At 45.6% G+C, this 21,159-nt stretch overlaps 1 protein-coding gene across 4 annotated transcripts in view; it reads left to right on the top strand.

The window, feature by feature from the left end:
- Nucleotides 1–564: 564 nt before the first annotated feature.
- Nucleotides 565–21,159, top strand: part of ZFP64 (ZFP64 zinc finger protein) — a 92,834-nt gene continuing 72,239 nt past the window's right edge. The window contains exons 1-4 of one of the 4 annotated variants that reach the window (XM_022597479.3): nucleotides 565–1,178; nucleotides 4,049–4,288; nucleotides 17,428–17,589; nucleotides 18,866–18,928. In XM_022597479.3, coding sequence (XP_022453187.1) covers nucleotides 1,133–1,178; nucleotides 4,049–4,288; nucleotides 17,428–17,589; nucleotides 18,866–18,928 — 511 coding nt within the window. In that variant the 5' untranslated portion in view covers nucleotides 565–1,132. The remainder of the gene's footprint in view (nucleotides 1,179–4,048; nucleotides 4,289–17,427; nucleotides 17,590–18,865; nucleotides 18,929–21,159) is intronic. The other 3 variants (XM_022597477.3, XM_022597476.3, XM_089897081.1) reach the window with 3 other exon arrangements.

The following is a 21,159-nucleotide window of genomic DNA, read 5'->3' as shown; positions in this document are numbered from 1 at the left end:
AGATGAAGCTGACCGGAAGGAAAGAGGGAGCCATTGGGTGGTGGAGGAGGGACTGCAGGATTAGAATGGGCTAGCCAAGGAGGGTCTCTCTAAGGATGGGAATTTGAAATCAGGACCTGAAGGGGTTATGGAAGGTGGCAGGTGGATAGAGGGAACAGTAAGCACAGAAGCCTTGAGGCTGGAGAGTGCTTGGGGCTGCCGCCTGAGGGAAGGAGAGAGTAGTAAAGAGAGGAAGTCAGGCAACCGGTCAGATCAGGGAAAGCAGCGTCCACCAATAGCAGGAACTTCACCTTATAACTTAGAAATGCTCATCCTCGGCCCTCACCCTAGACGCACTGAGTCAGAAACTCTGGGGTGGGCCCAGCAGTCTCCGTCCTAACAAGCTCTCCAGGTGGCTGTGATGCACAAAAAAGTTGGCAGACCCCCGAGCAGGGAGCTTACAGCGATTGATCCCAGTTGTTACTCAGGCACGTGATCACGGTCCTCTTTATTTCATTAGCTGGGCAGGGGACCCGCCCAGCGCTCTGCTGATTTGCCGGGCGCTGACGCTCAGCCGGGGTTCACCCCAAGCCCGCGGCGCCCCGCGCACCCACCCAACTGCAGCCCGACTCGGTCTTCTCTGCAAACCACCCGGGCGACCCGGGGGCGACACGGCTGCTCGGCCACAGTGGGGACCAGACGCCCAGGGCTGCAGGTGCAAAGGCGCCAGAGCCGGGGAGGCCAAACGCGCCGGCCTAGACAGCAAGGGTGTGAGCTGGCCGCCGGCTGCCGCAGCCCGGGGTGCGCATCCCTCGCCGCCCGTGGTCGCCCAACCCGCGGAGACGCGTGTGCGCCATCCGGCTCCCGGGGGATTCCGCGGGTGCAGGGCCTCGCGGCCCGGGCATCGGGATTGGACCGCTGCTTCCCCCGGGAGCCTCTGATGCAAAGGCAGGTTGGGGCGGCCGAGCCCGGCCAGCGCCCTCTAGGCAGCGGAAGTGGAGCTTGCTTTACATCCGTCCTCCCCGCCTCGCAGAGTTGGGAGAAGGAAGGCTGGGGGGTGTGGAAAAATAAAAGGAAAAGTCCTTGCACCATGTAGACCCGCGCCCCCCTACCCTGGCACCCCGGCCGGCCGGGGACCTCCCAGTCTGCGGCCATGAACGCGAGCAGCGAGGGCGAGAGCTTCCCGGGCTCGGTGCAAAGTAAGTGCTTTTCCGGGCGCAGCGCGCGCTCCGGGGCCCAGTGCGCGCTCCGGGGCCCGGGCCCAAGCACGTCTGCGACGCAGCTAGCAGGCCCGGGGCCCCGAAATCAGGGTGACGGCCTGGAACCGGCGTCTCGGGGACCGCGGCGGGCGCGCCGTGCGGGAGGCGCCGGAGACGGCTGGCGGGGGGGGCCCCAAGCCGGCGCGGGGGCGGGGGCGTTCTCCAGCCTCCGGAGATCTCTTGGAAGGGAATCGTGGGGGAGGGCGTGCCGTTCAGACAGTCGTCACCCCCTTGGGGCATTCCCCGCCCCCCGGCGGAGTTTGGAGGTAGATTTGGGGTAACCGCGGCAACGCTGATGGGAAAACTTCTGTCTCGGCGGCCCCAAATTCTGGAAGTCTGGGGCTCGGGGACTTTCACGAGGTCTGCCGGCTTACTGCAAAGCCTTTTCCACATTAAAGGTGGAGATCTGAATGGGGAACGGGGCCGTGGTCGTTTTGAGTTTGGGGTTCATTTTAATTTTCTTGTTGAAGACAGCCTTTTTCAAGTCCATGGTTTCGCCCGGAGCATTGTTTCCCAAAGTGTGGACCAGGGACTGAGCGCAAACCGGCCACCTGGGAGCTCGAGCGCTTACTTAAAAAAAGAAAAAAGGAAAAAAAAAAACTCTTTGCGTCCCACCCATCAGGTGGCGGGGCGGGCTTGAGGGGAGGAGGGCGGCCTTATCCTGGGCGATTCTGATGCACATAAAGTTTGAGAACCCCTGGCACCTAGTAAGCGCTTAGCTTGTTAGCTGTTACTGTTTACAAGTTTGGAGACATTGGTTTCCAAACTTGGCTGTGTATTCCATGCATAACTTGTGAAAAGCGCAGATTTCCCGAAACCTTAGCCCGCATTCAGCCCACCACCATTATGACTCAGTATCTCCGAAGTGGGGCTCAGACGTGGCCATATTTAAACAACCCCCCACCCCCGGCCCGCCCCCTTATTCTGATTTGGAGAACTTTGGTTTGGAGAACTTTGCAAAGATAAAGGGATTCTTTTTGTTGGTGATACGCACAAATTGTGCCCGTTGTTTGTTACTGGGTCTCAATTAATACAGATTTTCGGAGGGGATACTTTCAAATTCAAATAGGGCACCTCAGTAATAACCTCACCAGGTGACACGCTGGGGGAGGGGATCCCTGTGCTGGCCTTTTACAAGCACCATCTCATTTAATGCTCATAACCATCATATGAAGCAGAAACTTCTCCCCATTTCTTCCTGGGTATCAGTCCTATTTGATCATTAAGGAATCCTCAGCGATGCAATCACTGCATCTCTTGATTCCTTGTCTTCCTCTTAGCTTGGGCACCTTAGTAGCTACAGGAAGGCAGTGTTCCAGAGGAGAAGAAAAGTGTCCATTCCTTCCATCCATTGATTTCGGTGTTTGCAAGATGGCTTATAAAACATTACCATGCTCAGCCCAGAGGATCTCTTCATAGCAAGTCAACCAAATTGTATTTCTGCACAGAGATGTCTTGTCTTGGTTGGAAGGGGGAAATTGGACGTAAAGCAAATATTTTATAAATTTTCCAAAAAAGATTATGATGCATGGATGCCAACCATATGTGTACAAAGGTAGTTCTCGTACTGTTTAGACTGGGGAAAATTGGGAATAATATACAAATCTTATAGCTACTGAGAAATTATGAGGCTTGGAAAACATGGAATAATGTGTTGTCATTAAATAATTATTTTATAGAGATTTTAGTGATATAGCACAATGCTTGTGCGATAGCATGTGGGAAAAATATTAATTTACAATGCACTAGGATCTTAAATAATTTTTAACTGAAAATGAATGGAAGAAAATATTTTGTAATGTTCATGGTATGCATGGGTGGAAAGATTGTGAGTGATAGCCCTCCTTGCTTCTTCTCTTCCAAATTTTCTGTTATAAACATGAGTTTCCTTGTAATAAGGCAAAGAAATTTTTAAAAATAAAAAGGTAGTCATATTGGTTAGAGACTTATTAATTGTATTTCTTTATTTAACAAACATTTATATAGCACTTTCTAATGTAGTGCCAGGACTGTGGTAAGTGCTTTGCAAATGTTAATACAGTATTAACTCTTTGTATTATTACTATTGTGAAATAACGCCTCTGTCAGTTAGGAATGAATTTTGGTTACAAGTAACAAAACTGAACTATACTGGCCTAATGAGAAGTCTAGAATTGGTTGATTCCAGGGTTGATTCAGGGGATCAGTGAAGTAAGCTTTTGTAGAGATCTTAGCATTTATCTCATGGTTACAGTGTGGCTGCAGAAGGCCCTGGCATCACATCTGCATTCAAGGCCAGAAGAAGAGGTGGACAGTGTTAACAATGTCAGATCCCTCTTTATCATGAAAGCCACACTTTTCCCAGAAGCTCCTCCAGCATTGTGCTGGAGGGGTTCCCAAGTATGTAGTGGACCAAGATTATTTAGACTAGTGCTTCTCATAATGGGATAGGGGGTTGGAATAGTGGGGGCATTGGTTTTCATAATGACTGGGAAGTACGACTACCTTTTAGTTGGGGTAGGAGATGGCTGCTGGTCCTTTGACGTGTAGGGTAGCCCTGCACATTGGAGAACCTTCTCACATAAAATACCACTAGTGCCCCTGTAGGCAATGACCAGGAGCATCACTTGGGTCTGGGTACATTGCTGCTAGGGCAGAACTGGGATTCTGTTTGCAAGAAGAGGGGAATGGAATAGCTATTGGGCCAGCAACTAGCTATGTCTCTCTGTCTGCCACCGTGCCCTTTTTTTTTTTTTTACCATGAATCTGGTTTGTGTTGTAATTTCAAGCTGTTTGGAATTAATCTGTGACTTCCCCTGTGTCCCATGGAGTTCCAGGTGGCACAACAGTGCTGGTTGAGCTGACTCCCGACATCCACATCTGCGGCATCTGCAAGCAGCAGTTTAACAACCTGGACGCCTTTGTAGCTCACAAGCAGAGTGGCTGCCAGCTGACCGGCACGTCTGGGGCGGCGCCCAGCACGGTACAGTTTGTATCAGAGGAAACGGTGCCCGCCACCCAGACTCAGACCACCACACGAACCATCACCTCTGAGACCCAGACGATCACAGGTATGGCTGGGGGATGGGGGAGTCACTTAGAGTTGGCCTGGCTATGTCCCAGACGCCTCCACAGAACTTGTTAAAAATATAGACACTCAGGGCCAACCCTCTAGGGTTGCTGATTCATTATTTTTAACAAGCTCCACTGGGAAGACAGCTGCCCAGCCAGGTTTGGGAACCGCTAGGTTAAAACATTAAGTGGTAGCAGTTATAAATTGTTGTCATGTGGTAAACAAAACAAACAGACAAAAACCAGGTTTCTAAAACAAAAACCTATATACTACGAAAAAATACTCGCAGGAAATGGTAAAAAGGAAAAGGTGGTAATTTGGGGTGGTGGGAGTATGTGTGTGATTCCTGAATTTGCATTATTTGTCTAAAGGGACAAAAAAATGTTTAAATTTTTTTTTTTTAGTTTTTAAATCTATAAATAAGCATTGATGCCTCCCCTCCCTTGTGCTACCAACCAGGAAAACAGAAAAGTTCATCCTAGTTCTTGGTTGTGTCCAAAATAAATTGCAAATGAATGTAAAATTTAAATGTGCAGCATGAAACTGCAAAAGTTCTAGAGTAAAAATTATACACACACAGAGACCCAAACACACACGCACACGCCACGCACACACGCACACACGCACACGCCCCTATACTTATACCTATATAATCTGCCTTACGGGACCAGACAGATTACTTTAAAAAGAGGAAGTAAGCCATTTTTGAGATAGTTGGTAGACACACTGCTGGATCCAGTGGGGAAATGGAAAACGTATTCGTTAGCTAAAGGCATCCCAATTTTTAAATTAAAAATTATATTTATTAATACTGTGCCTGCCAAGGAAGACAGGTTGTAGGATCCCTCCCCCAAAAGAAAAAGAATCATGTGATGAGGTTGTAAATAAAGCTACCATTTTTCCAAAGGAAAAACAATGTATAAAAAAGTCTAAAGACAACTGGGGAAAAAATAGCAGCGCATGTGTGACTAAGGCCTAATGTCCCTCATATATAAAGAACTCCTAAAATTCAATAAAAGAACCGAGCAGAAAAGTCAGCAAAGGGCAGCAGATGATATTCAAGAGCCACTAAACATAAAAGGATGCTCCATTGCCTTAGTAGTTAAAGAAATGCAAATCAAATATTCCTTTCTTTACTTTCTGGAAATGTAAATTCATATAAACTGGGCAATTTTGTGATATCTTTCAATCTTTAAATCTTACATTTAAAATCTTCCAAATTTTAAAATGTACAGAAACATGTTTACCCAGTAAGTGCACTTCTAGGTATTTATCCTATAAAACTTGATAAACAAATGTACATGGGTATTTGCTTAACTTATATACTGTAAAGAAAATGGAACCTTTGTATGTATATGTCAAGAGGAAATTAGATGAATAAATACCAGAGATGAATAGTGAATAGTAATCTAGTAATTTATTAGATGAATAAATTCAGACAGTGGAATGTGACTTAGCATTGAAAAGAGAAGCTAGATCTCTGTACAGACATAGATTCTCAAGGTAAGTGTAAAAAAGCATATATATGCATACATACATAGTATTATATTCACGGAAAGCTGCTAGAACAGGAATGAAGCGTGTAATGTTAATGAGAGAAGTAAGCTGTGCATAAGGCATTAGGGAATGGTGAGGACTGTGGTAAAGTAGAGAAAGCTGCTCTTTGGATCCAGTCATATTTGGGTTTTTCTGAGAAACTGAAAAATGTAAAACTTCCGAAATTTTAAAACTTTGTTGGCCAAACAGGATACGTCTGTGAGCCTGATTGAGCACACCAACAGCTTCTGACTTGTTCTCAATGTTTTGCAAGCAGTTAATCTGGAGCCGAGGTGTGGAGAACATCTGAAGTGGGGGTACCAACTTTCGCCCTATCAGTTGTACATTGGTGTGGTGTCTGAATTTTTCAGCAACAAGCAAAATTTTGTGGTTGTTTCCTTAATGCCCCCAAAATAATGTTTCTGCTGAATTCCTTAAGCATTGAAATATAATTGATCACCTCACAAACTTTAGTAGGATTACCTTGAGGTCTTCCCACTTTCTCCCGAATTTATTTTAATTCTCATTTTAAAGGAAGTCACCAAGAAAATGTTAAAACTGAAAACCACCTTAGAGATGAGCCTGGTACAACCTTCTCATTTTACAGCTGGACAAAGTAATGCTGCAAGTGGGTATGAGGCATGGCCAGGGTCCCACCACAGGTTCAAGACGGTCCTGGGACTTAAGTGCTTTGGCCCTTACCCTCGTGGTCTTCTCCCTGAAGACTCCGTGTTGGGTTCCCTATCTTCAAACACAAACTCCCAGTAACCCCACACACTGGGTGTGAAGCCTGGGACACAAAGCCCCAGCGTGAGGAGACCTCAAGGCCTACACTTTATTGGTGGCCATTGCATCCTTCTGGGTTCCAAGCCTTTGCTTATGCTGTTCCCTCTGCCTAAAATACCTTTCCTGCCTGCCTGACACCAACTCAACCTCAAAACTTTAAGGTTCATGACAGACTGCACACAGAGGATCTGGCTCATCTCAGGACATTCCCCTCCCCTCTGAATTGCAATAGCCTTGATGATGTCCTTTCTGTTTTCCAAGTGTGCCACATTTCCTCAAGCCTGGGAGCCTTTGTATGTGTTGTTCCCTCTGCCTGGAACTGACTCAATTCTTATGCGTGTGTCAGAGCTGGGCTTAAAGGCATTTCCTCAAAGAGCCCCTCTTTGACAACACACATGCATGCGCACGGTTCTCCCAGACCAGGTCAAGTCCCAGTACTTAAATGATTATTTGCAGAACAAACTTCAAGGTCTGTCCCATTGCTGAACCTTAAGCACCATGAAGTCAGGAGCTGCACCCCTCGTGTTCACCGTGGATCCCCGGCACCATATTCTTTGTGGAGTGAATGCACAGTTGCCCAAATCTCACATCTATCAGTGAAGCTGACCCCACACCAAATAACTGCCCCTTCTTTTGTCCTAGTTCTTTGCTCAGAGATGTTCACCCTCCTCTTAGCATTTCCACTACCCTGCCGCCATTCACTCTGGCCATGCCTCAGTTTTGCCAACTGCCCTGTACGCTCAGGCCAGGCCTGGAGCCCTCTTTGTGCCCAGCTCATGGTGGTACCTACTGCACAGAGTTGACAGGAGCTCCAAGCTCCAGAGACGGACTGCTGGACATTTATCCCAGTCTGCCATCCTGGCCTGTGGACAAGTCACTTACTCTGCTTAATTTTCCTCATCTGTAGAAAGGGGTTATAATGGTTCTTAATACTATTAGGTAGTAGAATTAGGTTCCTAATTCATACCTAATATCATTGGGTTATTGTGAGGACTCTGCAGTAATCCACATAAAGGACCTGGGACAGTATCTCAATAAACGACCGCTTTTATTCATGCAGAGATTAACACATGGGGCGAGATTTGCAGGATGCCGAGTCTCTGCCGGATCCAGCTGCTCTCCCTGACTGCGCCTGCATTTCTGCCACAAAACAAGCAGAATCTTGCTTTTTTTCCCTTTCTTTAACACTGTTTAGTTTGGTTTTCTGGGCCCGACTTCCCCCAGGTTTGGGCTTCAATGTTGGCATAGCCGCAGTTTCCAGACCTACCTATGGACCAGGATCCCAGGGGAGCTTGTTAAAGATACTGGTGCCTGGGCTGCACCTCTGAACCCGAATCGCTGAGGCTTAGGCATCTGCATTTTTAACAAGCACCTGGGGGATTCTGGGCCTCGACCCAGTTGGAGGGTCGCTCACTGCCCTAAGTCACAGTCTGACCCCTCACCCTGGCAGATTCCTCCAGATACCCACACCCAGTTACTGTCCTGGGCAGTTTGTCCCTCTTCAGTCCTTGATTAAACGAAACCCTCCCTCACTCAGCTCATATGTCTTGTCTCAGCCCAGTAATAGTTGGATGTAAAGTAAAGTTTATTCTCTGCTAGCTTTGAAAGCTGCCTACAGTTTGGCAGTTAATTTAAGAACTTTTCTATAAAAGCAGTAAAATTAGATACTGATGCTGGCAAAAAAAAAAAAAAAATTAGCACCCTATATGCATTTTCTAAGCTCACGGCTTAAAATCATGGGGCTTTGGAGTCAGGTCCCCAAGTTTGGTCTTGGCTGCACAGGGCCTTAGGAGCTGTGTGACCGATGCAAATTATAATAGCTCTTGGTGTCTCGTTTTTAAAGTGGGGACAAGAATAAATAGAAAGGCCACAGAATTTGGTAGTGAAGAGTCTAAGGTCCTGAGCCAGACTGCCTGGGTTCAAATCCCAGCTACATCACTTGCTAACCAGGTAACCTTGGGCAGGTGACTTAGGATTTCGGTGTCTTCGTTTCCCCAGCTGTAAAATGGAAGTAATGCTGGTTCTCAGCTCAGAGGGTCCCAGCCGGGCTGCCATGGGCACCTACATGGAAGACACTTAGAGCTGTCAGGGTTAGCTCTCATTACTTACCCAATCAGGGGCTGTGAAAATCAAATGAAACAGCACACGGAAAATTTTGCACAGGGCCTGGCTCATGGCAAGCCCCCAGCCAATATGAGTTGAATTATCACTGGACCTAGAATGATCTTTCCCACCTCTTCTGCTTAACTCCCACTTTTTTAGGTCCCAGGTTAAAAGTCACCTCCACCTAGAAGCTACCTATGATTTCTCCCTCCCCCCACCCCCCCACCCCCCCCACCCCTAAGGTTAGGTTCGTCACTGCTTCCTCACCTAACACATATCACAGTTGCAATTAATTTTTTATTTCGTAACAAGCAGTCTTTAGCCAGAAACGTAAATTCAGGTGCTCCTGGGGATCAGGCAGTGGCAGCAAATGCAACAGTGGATCCACTGTGATGGAGAGTGGGCGGGCCTTTGGACAATAAGCAGAGGAGGAGGAAAGCAGCCCCTGAGAGCCAGGAAGCAGCATCAGCTGGGCCTTGGTGTTGCTGGGAGCTGGGCTGACTCTCGCTGGTGGGTCGTGCTGTTCTCCTGGTGAACGCAAACAGGTTCACAGAATGTCTGCAGGAGACAGGGCCACTCTGATCGTGGTGGGACAGGATGAAGACAGAACCCCTCTGTCATCATACCTGAGCCACGGAATACCAGACATCCCCTCCTCCCCCACTGAGCTGAGTGACACTGCTGCTTTACCTACTACGGCTTTACCTTCTGTGCTTCTCAGTAATAGTCGCTAAGATACCAAATCATAGACTTGTCCCCACCTTTTGACAGCCTCCAACGCAGGCTTCCGTGAACTGTCCCCCCAAAATCATCTAACATGAGCCCCAAACCTCTAATACTTTTTAGGTCCTTTCTAACACCCTCTTACTGAGACCCTCCACGGCTCGCGTGGTATGAGGTTTCCTTCGTTATAATGACTAATCAACCTATCCAACTACAGGTGTGTCCCTGGTGGTCTTTGGCCAGAGGTCATTGACCTAGGGAAACCCACCTAGTTGATTTTGAAAGCCTTAAAAAAAAAATTCTGAAGGCTCAGTTTGGCCTGTGGGCCCCCAACTAGTAGTTTAATATCTAGTTTCCTAGACTGTAAATCTCCCTGGAGCAGGAAGTAATCAGTCTTGTTTTCCTGCCACCCAGCACCAGGCCTGGCACATCCTAGGCACTCAATAAAACAGTTACCAAGTGAATGCAGGAAAGGGCAGCTATAAGGATTAACTTCATTAAATGTGCATGAAGTTCATGGCGTGGCACCTGCCCCATCATCAGGGCCCAGTGAGGGCAGCTCTGGGACTGTCGTGTGCCAGATGCTGGAGCCGAGATAATGGAGATGCTTCCCTTGGAGAATTCCAAGCTCATCAGGGAGGGGAGGAGAATTTAGTTGTAAGACATACAAACCCAGCCATCTGTGACAAGTACAGCCTTTTGCAGAGAGTTCATGGAGTAGATTGGTCCCAATGGGAAAGCCAAGGGAAGAAATGACGAGTGAGAGCAAATGTATAATAGGCCTTGAAAATCTCACCTGCCTTGGGGAGGAAGATGGCGGGGGGGGGGGGCATTTCCTCCTGGTGGTCTGGAGGTGGAGAAGCTGATCTTGCTTCTGAAGGCGAGATCTGATAACAGTGGCAGGAGATGACACGGGGAGTATGGGGTAGCAGCCCTGCTTTGATCTGGCCTTTATTGTGAAGAAGCTGGGGAGCCGTTGAAGGTTGCCGAGCGTGTGAGTAATTAGTAAGGCAAACGATGTAATGATTTGCCGGGAGAATCTGGCAATAATAATAATAGCTAATTCTCATGTACTGCTCATTAAGTGCCGTGTACTTTTTTTTTTTAATACCTAGCCGCGTTGGGTCTTCATTGCTGCACGTGGGCTTTTTCTAGTTGCAACGAACGGGGGTACTCTTCGTTGCGGTGCACGGGCTTCTCATCGTGGTGGCTTCTCTTGTTGCCGAGCACGGGTTCTAGGCTCGCGGGCTTCAGTAGTTGTGGCTCACAGGCTCTAGAGCGCAGGCTCAGTAGTTGTGGTGCACGGGCTTCGTTGCTCCACGGCATGTGGGAACTTCCTGGACCAGGGCTTGAACCCGTGTCCCCTGCATTGGCAGGTGGATTCTTAACCACTGCACCACCAGGGAAGCCCGCCATGTACTTTTTAAGTACTCTATATATGAAGTAGTTTTTCACGACTTAAATTGTTATGAATTTAAATTTAACATTTCATTTTAAAAATTAACTTTTCACAACATAAATTAGGCACTAAGAATTATTATCCCCATTTTACCCATAATGAACTAAAGCACAGAGGAATTAAATAACTTGACCAAGGTGACAGAGCCAGAAAGGGGCAGAACGGGGCCTGAAAGCCAGGCTACCTGGCCGAGGAATCTGCACTTGACTGCACCACATCACCCCTTAGGAAAGTCCTCATCGCAGTGTTTCTCAAAAGAACCACATGGAACTTTGGTGAAAAATGCAGACACCCAGCCCCCTCCCTTAAGCGTACCATCTGGGTGGGTCTGAGCAGGGTCCTGGGAATCTGGACCAGCCAGTGAGGGCTTGGGTCAGTTCAGATGCTTTCAGTTGCTCTTAACAGCACTAAACTACAAGAGGGCTGGATTGTAAAACATTCCTTACCTCAGGACAAGAACGGCGGGGTCTTTGCATCTTCTTGCTGTCCTCGGCAGTAGTCCTCCTCATGGCCACAAGGGGGCTGCTGCTGCTGCTTTCAGCCTCAAGTCTTCACTCAGCCCTGCCCATGGATGGGGAAAGGGGCGGCTTCGCTTTACCAGAGAGGAAATGCTTCTCCAGAAATTCTAGATCCCATTGGCTAAGATGCCCCGTTCCACTGTCTTGGAAGAAGCCAGGCCAGCAACGGACAAGGAGGAGGGGCTTAGCAGTGGAATCCAATCCCAAGGCCCCTCTGGACAGCCACACTCCTGCCACTACCCTGTTAGAATAGTCTAGAGCAGGAGTTCTCAAAGCTGGTATGCAGAAGAATTACATGGAAAACTTGTTAAAAATCAGCTATAAATATACCCAGACTATACCTAGATCTCGGCATCAGAATCTTTGGTACATGATCAATTTTGAGAACCACTGGACCAGGAGGAGAAAGACAAGAAAGGATGGAAATCTTTCAGTGGCAGTGTCAGGCACCTAGGTGCTTCTTTTTTCAGAATGGAAGTCCATGTCAAGCCGCATATCTTCGCCCCAATTCCTAATTCCAGGGCAAGGGGGTCTGATTGGTCCAGCGTTTGTGCAGGTGTCTGCTTCCAAACCAATCGGCTGTGGCAGAGAGAGGGGGTGAGGGTCACCCTTGGGATGGGGGACAGATGGGCTGATGTGCTGGGGCAGGTGTGGACCACATTCAGGAAAACCCTTTGGAAGAACATGAGAAGACTTTTCCTTACAGAGAGAGGTGGATTTTTCTCCCAGCAGGTGAATTCTGAGTTTGCATTTGAATCAAGACCCCTAAGTGTGAGTCCTAATAAGCATGGCCTATACTGGAAGAAACAGGAACAAACAAACGATAGATTTGACGATATGACAATGAAGCAATTTCCTTAATCTGTAAAGATCGGGTCTTCCCCGGTGACTTAGTGGATAAGAATCGACCTGCCAATGCAGGGGACTCGGGTTTGATCCCTGGTCCAGGAAGATCCCACGTGCCGTGGAGCGACTAAGCCCGTGTGCCACAACTACTGAGCCTGTGCTCTAGAGCCCGCGAGCCACAACTACTGAGCCTGCACACCACAACTCCTGAGCCTGCCCTCCAGAGCCCACGTATTGCAACTACTGAGCCCACAAGCTACAACTACTGAAGCCCGCATACCTAGAGCCCGTGCTCCGCAACAAGAGAAGCCACCACAATGAGAAGCCTGCGCACCGCAACGAAGAGTAGCTCCCGCTCACCGCAACTAGAGGAAGCCCACGCACAGCAGTGAAGACCCAACGCAGCCATAAATAAATAAATAAATCTGTAAAGATCATTTACAAGTCAATGAGAAAAACGTAAAAATTCAATAGAAAAAAAAGAGCTAATAGCATGAATAGGCAGTTCATAAAGAAGGTATATGAATGAATAAAATATGGTGGAAAAGAGATTCATCTTCACCAATTATTAATGAAACGCAAATTAAACTAAAATGATCTCATTTTGTCCTGTCAAATAGTCTGTGTGATAGCCAAGGTGAAGGGGAGAATGTACATTGATTTAGATTTTCTGGAAGGATCTCATAATTATGAATCACCAAGCAATAAAATGACCCTTCCATTTTGACCCGGTTCTTCAGCTTACAGGAAGGTATCCAGAGAAGCTAGAGATAAGTTAAAATTTTTGGATAGGTATTATTTATAAAGGTAAACACCTAAAAACCAACTCATTGTCCAAAACGGGGGAATGGTCAATTTAACTGTGACAACCAACATGATGGCGTATTATGTAGCCATAAGAAATTGTGTTTTGGGTGGATGATAACGTGGCAGAATGCTTTCACATAGCAAAATTGTTTAATAAAATTGCTTAATTGTTTAATAAAAAAGAAAAGAATACAAAACAATTTAAGCCATGACCCCAGTTTTATACTTTTAAAATCTATATAGAAAGGCTACGTTAGCCATTTGGTCCATCATTAATTCAACCAATATTCTCTGAGTCCCTGCACTGCCAGCGTCTGTGTGAGGTTCTGGGAAACAGTGATGGAGAGAAACAGATGTTGTCCTCACCTGGCTCATCCAACCAAAGGAGGAGAGGATGGTCATTAAATACTTTCCCAAATAACTGTTTAATTACAGTAGAGATAAGTACTTTGGGGAAAAAGTACAGTATTTAATGAGCATATTATGCAAGGGGGTATACTGCCAGCACTGGGCAGGTTTTCTTCTCTACACTTTTCTGTACTCCCTAGATTTTCTACCATTGGTGTTTACTTTTGTTCTGAAAAAATAATACATTTTTAATTTTTAAAAAGAGAAAAGGTTTTAAAAAATGGAGCTTTTAAGTCGAAGAAGAGAAGCGAGAAGCAAAGTGGCTTGGGAGACGTGGAATCTTCAGCTATTTGAAGAACAGTTTTGTGGGAGGAACTACAGTTGGCCCATGTGAGCCCAGCGGGTCTAAGACACCAGTGGGTCCTAACCACAGAGAGAGATTTTGGTTCCCTGTGAAATTCATGTGACATTCTTACTTTTTAAGCAACAACATGAGTGAATAACTGAACACCCAAGGTGCTCCTGCTACAGACCAGGACTGCATAGAACAAACCGCGCGTTTCAGATGCGCACCTGGGCACACAGGCAAGCCAGGGAGAGCCCCGGGGGCAAAAACAAAACCAAAGGCCGGAGTGAGGCTGTGAGCTGCTGGGGGTTGTTGGGGGAGGGCTGGGGGAGCTGATCTCACTAAGCACTGGACTTGATTATAAGAGCCATTGAGAACATTCTCCCCTGGGGATAGGTCATGCCTCTGCTGGAAGCAGTTCTCCTCTCAGCAGATCTGGGTGCTTGGGGTTGACCCTGCTGCCTTCACTTCCTCTGGACACTCAGATTCCCCAAGGCCACTGCCACTGTTTATGCCAAATCTGAAGACAGACAAGGGACCCCCCCCCCACCAAATGATCCCTGCATTTGGGTGCCTGACTCCCTATGCTTCCTGCCGCCTCCCCCAAGACACCAAAAGCACAGGCAACAAAGGCAAAAATGGGCACGTGGGACTGCATCGAACTTCTGTACATCTAAGGAAACAACCAGCAGAACATAAAGGCAACCTACTGGATGGGAGAAAATATTTGCAAACCATATATCTGAGAAGGGGTTACTATCCAGAATACTCTCGTGTTTCCCCTTTGCCGTGACTCACCACGAAAGGGATGCTAAGGCTTACGGTGGAGGGGCAGGTGGACAGTTAGGGGACGAATCCCCATCTATCTCCCTGGAGGGCGGGAATCCCAGGCTCAGGATCATTCAGGAACCCGTACTTACCTCCCCAGGAGGGTTACGGACTCCACAGCTGAGCTGAGCCTTAGGGAGGGCCTGGCCGCTGTCACAACCCCTCCCCACCCCAGGGTCTTCCAGCCTTTTTTGTTCAAAAAGTGGTAGAGCAGAAAGTTGGGAAGTCATGGTAGCGTGAACAGCCATCCTAGTTTTAGCACTGAAGGTCCTGTATCCCGGGGAACCCTCAGACCCAGGCAAACGAAGGCAGTTGGTCTCCCTGAGTCTTGATCATATTCCTGTTGAAAGTTTGGTGCCCAGTTCTGCTCAATTGTAGTAACTCACATTTATTAAGACTCAGCTGTGGACATATCCTGTGCTACTGATGCTCTCATGAAACTTTGCAATAACCTTATGAAGTGGGCACAGTGATTATCCCCACTTACAGGCGAGGAAACGGAGGCTCAAAGAAGTCACGTGACTGGCCTGAGGTCCCACACCTAGGAAGTAGCTGAACCTAGACTTTTATCAGTTCAAAGATACATTGTAACATCTGAAATGGGGGTGCACCTTGGAATCAAGGAGATAGCTGCCAGCCAAGAGGCAGTCACCAAAAAATTGTCTTTGCGCGCTGGTAAACAACCTTGATTGCATTGTCATTGGTCACTTTTTTTGTAACTTTGGCAGAGTTGTGTGCATTTTTTGGCACTACATTTGTTGGGTTTAATTGCTGTTTGGAATGTCTTCTGCGATATTGCAGGATGATTCAGATAGAAGATGAAAAGTAACTGTGCCCAGAAATACCTGGAAACAGTAGCAGCGGGTCAATTTGATATTACTGAAGCAAGTATTTGTTATTGGAGGAACAACTGTAGTTTTTGCAAAGCAACAACCAAGAAAGATGGAGTCCCTCAAATAGACAAAGTTGGGTTAAGGTTTGCTGCCGAGATGCCTGGAAAAGGATCCCTTACACCAGTGGTTCTCAAACTTGAGCATGTATCGGAATCACGTGGGCAGCTTGTTAGACCAGATTGCTGGGTCCACCTGAGAGTTCCTCATTCAGTTGGTGGGGGTGGGGCCCGAGAATTGCCTCTGTAGCAAGTTCCTAGGTAAGTCCAGTGCTGCTGGCTGGGGACCATGCTTTGAGAACCAAGCAGAGCAGAGGAAGCAGGAGCAATAGCTAATCCCGCAGAGTAGATGAAACATCTCAACAAGAGGCGGGTGTGGTTGGTTAATGCATCAGAGAGACTCGGTGTGAAGATGGAACATCAGTTTGTCAGACTCTTTCGGCCAGCTTTAAACAAAAGCCACTTCCCCCGACATACTTCAATTGAGGAAAATGGAAACCATGATTTTGCTCAAATACCAAATACTGATAGAACCCAGCTATTCTTTGACATGCACTGGAATGAAGTTGTCATTGCCAAAGGTGCCCAAGGAGTACAGGTAAGGAACCTGAGTTTCCTATCAAGTATCCAAAGAAATCTAAAAGAATTCATTCAATGAATACTATAAAATGTCTAAGGAATATCTATACGTATATAAATACCTAAGGAATATGAAAACATTGCATTATAATGTGTTGAATAGGCAACTTTTAAAAATTTATTGTGTGTAAAATAATGCTGCACCTTACAGTCTATAACATCTTAGATTCAAAGAAAGATGTTTGTTTTAAGAGAAACTGTAATTAACACCTCAAACCTGTGGAGGGAGTATTACTGCTTCAGGCAAAGCCAAAATAGGGAGTAATGTCAGGCCCATGTTGATTTAAAGAAGTGTACTCTGTAAGTACGATGGCAGAAATGTCAAAGGTGGTGCCTCAGTGACTGAGGTTTGGAAACAGAATATGACGTTGGCTCTCAAAGCCATCATTAGGGCCTCTCAGCCTGACAAGTTCATCTAATGAACAAGCCCCATGGTTGTATTTACTCCTATTTGAAGCCAAATCTCCATGTGACGATTACATGTAATAAAGGAAGAAAGAAAATACATATTCCCAAACCATAAATTTAATGAACAAAGTAGTCAAAAGAACTATAATTGAAAAAAAGAAAAAAGAAATTTGAGACTGCCTATTTTTCCTGTTATAATGACAAGGTTAAAGACAAAGATGATAAAGATGTTTGGTCTCCTTTTTATTCTTTTTTCCTCAAAATTTCAGTAAGAATACAAGGTTTGTTTGTTTGTTTTAGGAGTACTTGTGTTAAAAAGTATTTATGTTTAGAGAGTATTTGTAGTTTTGCCCAGAATTCCTTCAATCAGTTCCTTTCCAGTTGTGTGTTAGGATTTTGTGATAAAGCCTATGAAAGTAACTAATGCTTTTGGCTGAAGTTAACAGAAAACCTACCTGGTAAATGGTAGGGACATTTCTTTTTTATTTAGTAAGTCTAGATTTGAATGGTTTTCAGGGCTCTGGCTCAACATCTGGTTTTCTTGCTCTCCCTTTATGGTTACAGAATGGCTGCCACAGATCCAGACATCACATCCTCACTCCAGCATGTCCAAAGACAGAAAGTGGGGCAACCAGGGCAGCAAGAATGAGCTTTCCTCAACTACCTCTCTTTCTGCCCCCACCTTTTCTTCAAGTCAGGGAGAAAATCTTTTCCAAAGGCCCTGCAGCAGATGTTCTCTACTGTCTCATGGGCTAGAGTGGGGTCACATGATCACTCCTAAGCAGCAAGGGAGACTGGGAAAGCAATCTCAACATGTTCATTCTCTACAAAGGAAGGTGGACAAAGGGAATATCTATTGGGTATTCATATTATGAAAATTAATAATCGTCATATCTTTTAGTTTCAGCTCCAGAATTTGTTTTTGAACATGGCTATCAAACATATCTGCCCACAGAAAGCAATGAAAACCAGACAGCCACTGTCATCTCTCTCCCTGTCAAGTCACGAGCCAAAAAGCCCACGGCCCCAACTGCTCAGAAGAGGCTTAACTGTTGCTATCCAGGTAAAGGCAGCATCTTGTCCTACCTACTTTTGTAGAGAATGTGACATTTAACAGGTCCAAGACTCGAACTCGTGAATTCCTGACAACTGGACGTAGATGTGCTCCAAACTGCTTGGCTTAAAAAAATCAACCCACAGCATTTGCATCATCACATACGACCTCTCACTGTCTCTGGTCACCATGCACTGGGCTCTAAGACTTTTATAGCCATGGGTCTTTCTTTGAATGGGACTAGTGAAAATTTCAGATTCCTGTGAAATTTTCTTGCTGTGCTGTAACTTAGGAAGACATCCAGAAAAATTATTCTTTCCTTACTTAAAAAAAAAAAACAAAACCTTTAGGGGGCTTCCCTGGTGGCACAGTGGTTGAGATTCCGCCTGCCGATGCAGGGGACACGGGTTCGTGACCCGGTCTGGGAGGATCCCACATGCCGCGGAGCGGCTGGGCCCGTGAGCCATGGCCACTGGGCCTGCGCATCCGGAGCCTGTGCTCCACAGCGGGAGAGGCCACAGCAGTGAGAGGCCTGCGTACTGCAAAAAAAAAACCTTTAGGGAAGGCAAGGAAAACTTCAGGCTTAAGGAAAAGTTGTAAGAATAGCACCAAAAATTTCTATGTATCTTTCATCTGGATTTCCCAAATATTAACATACTATGTTTGCTTTGTTATTCTTTCTATATATACATATATTTCCCCCAAAGTTGCAGACATGATGTCCCTTTACCCCTAAGTACCTCAATGTATATTTCCTAGAAACAAGAATATTCTTTTATGTAACCACAGTACAATCATCAATATCAGGAAATTAACATTTATACATACTATTATCAAATTGCTGACCTTATTAAGATTTTACCAATTGTCTCACTAATGTCCTCTGTATCAAAAGGAAAACTGGTCCAGGATCCAGTTCATAATACACATTGCATTCAGCTTTCATGTGTCTTTAGTTTCCTTTAATCCTAAGCTTTTGTCTTTCATGACCTTTGACAGGTTTGCAAAGCACAGGCCAGTTATTTCATATTGAATAAAATGTTCGTCACTTTGGGTTTGTCTGATGTTTCCTCGTGATCAGATGTAGGTGAAGCAATTTGAGCAGGAAGTACAGACGAGATATTATGTACTTGGTACCTGGTATCAGGAGCACACTGATACCTGTTGGTCCCATTACTGTGGGATTAACTTTCATTACTTGGTTAAGGAAGTTTCTGCCAGGCTTCTCCATTCTAAAGTGACTGTGTTTCCCTCTGTCATTGATTTTTCCTTGCCTTTTCTTAAGGTTGCCAGTTCAAGACTGCCTATGGCATGAAGGACATGGAGCGTCATTTAAAAATCCACACGGGTAAGTGGTTCACACACATCCCTTCTCTGTGCTGGGAGCTGGGGATCCGGACAAGTCAGACACATGATATGATGCAGAACCTCACTGGTCATCATGGGAATACAAACACAAATGAAATAAAAACGAGATGCTGTTTCTACACATGATTTTGGCAGAAAATGTTTAGAGCAATAAAATCCAGTGCTGGAACAGATATGAGAAAACTTAGAAGTGGAAATGTGAACTGGTACAGACATTTTGGAAATTGATCTGCCAGAATTAATTTAAATGCACATATTCTTCTCATTTGGAGGAGATGATCCTGTAAGTAAGGGGTGTGTGTGTGTGTGTGTGTGTGTGTGTGTGTGTGTGTTTGTGGTGTGTGTAATGACTGGTAAACAAACGAAGGAAGGGGAAAATAGTGACTTTTCATTTATGTATCTTTACACTGCATCATTGGATACCTGAGTGTGTTTTGCAATTTTGAAAGGGGAATTTAATAAATACTTTTTTTAAAGGAGAGAAAAAAAGGATTACATGGAAAAAGAAAACTGTGATTACTTCTGGTGATTTTAATTTTCTCTAATGTATTATTTTTATGTCTCCCAGACCTTCTGCATGGAGAAGGAATTGCTTTTAGACTATTTTTCCTGAAGTATTAGACGCTCATAATTCAGATGATACAGTCATATATAAATTCAGTGAGTGTCAACGTGTATAAGGGAGGGACACTGAAATTTGGCGTGGGCATCCCTAATTGCCCAAATTCTGCTACTTAGCCTCAGATAAAATATCTGGAAGATAAAGAAGATAAAATATCTAGCAGTTATCGCTGATATTCCTTGGCCACGGCCAACGATTGCCTTGTTGCACTGGGATCACCATCATATCTAATCAGCCTCACGGCGTCATGTCATTTAGATTTCTTCTAGTTATCACAATCTGAAGTTATTAAGTTTTAGGTATTGGTAAGCATTCTCAATGTGACAAGCAATGAATCTCTCCTGGTGGGTGCCCTGTGTTGAAGTTCCATCAGTCACACGTAGCATATTCTTCATTGTAAGAGTAAAGTGCTGTCATTATGCATGATAATTGGGGAAGCATTATAAAAATGTAAGTGAGGACAGCACCCTGGAGTCCATCGCTGCAAATCTTCAGGAAGCATCCTCTACTCACAGTTAGCCACGCTTGGGTTTGTAGGATGATTTGTGCATAACTGCAGCATCTCCGTCAACATCTTCAAGTCAGAGAGTTGACAAGGTGTACTTACCTTAGTTACTTTCGGAGAAGAGCTCGTGGCCAGGAACAGCAAGAGTGGGGCTCTTTACCAGCAGAGCTGGCCGTAAGCCATCCAGCTCCACCGACATCCGGCATCTGCTCGGTGTTGCACATACACAGGATGGCGCCCACAGAAGCTGTTTAGCAGCTGACAGTAATGAGAAATTATTGTTCCTGGATTTTTTAATTTGACTGTGAACATTTTTAATAATAAAATTACAATCTTGGGCTTCCCTGGTGGCGCGGTGGTTGGGAGTCCGCCTGCCGACGTGGGGGACAAGGGTTCGTGCCCCGGTCCGGGAAGATCCCACAGGCCGCGGAGCGGCTGGGCCCGTGAGCCATGGCCGCTGAGCCTGCGCGTCCGGAGCCTGTGCTCCGCAACGGGAGAGGCCACAACAGTGAGAGGCCCGCATACCGCAAAAAAAAAAAAAAAATTACAATCTTTAATATACTTCTAGATGTATTCTTAAATCCCAGATGTTTGTTCTATGAGGATAGTGACCAACTTTTGGCTGACAATTGATTTTAGCACTTAGCTATTTAGGATTTGGCCAAAATACATGTTTGATATGTAAAGAGTGAAAATCCTGACTCACAGCCCACATCCTTCTTATCTGACACACGCACAAAAGTCACCAGTCTTAATAATCCAGTGTGTCTCATTCTTAAATTTTGGCATGTGTATACCAGGCTTAAAAACACACAATTTACTTTTTCCGTCTCTTATTAAGTTAATAATATATACACTCTCTGCAACTTTGTTTCTCCTTTAATGCTGGATGTCCTTCCATGTCCGTATGCATGTATCTACTTTATTCTTTTCGATGGCCAAGTAGGAAATTGGTTCAATAATCTATAGTACATTTACAGTATAGTACATATAATACTTCAGCCTTAAAAATCATGTTGTAGAAATTTAATGATGTGAAAATGATTGAAATTATTTTAAGTGCAAGAAAGTAGTCAGTGGAGAG

Source organism: Delphinapterus leucas, chromosome 15, assembly GCF_059928025.1.
Source record: "Delphinapterus leucas isolate spDelLeu-1000000601 "Yukka" chromosome 15, BTC_Dleu_Yukka2, whole genome shotgun sequence".
NCBI classification, from domain to species: domain Eukaryota; kingdom Metazoa; phylum Chordata; class Mammalia; order Artiodactyla; family Monodontidae; genus Delphinapterus; species Delphinapterus leucas.
This window is presented reverse-complemented; position numbering and strand designations above follow the sequence as displayed.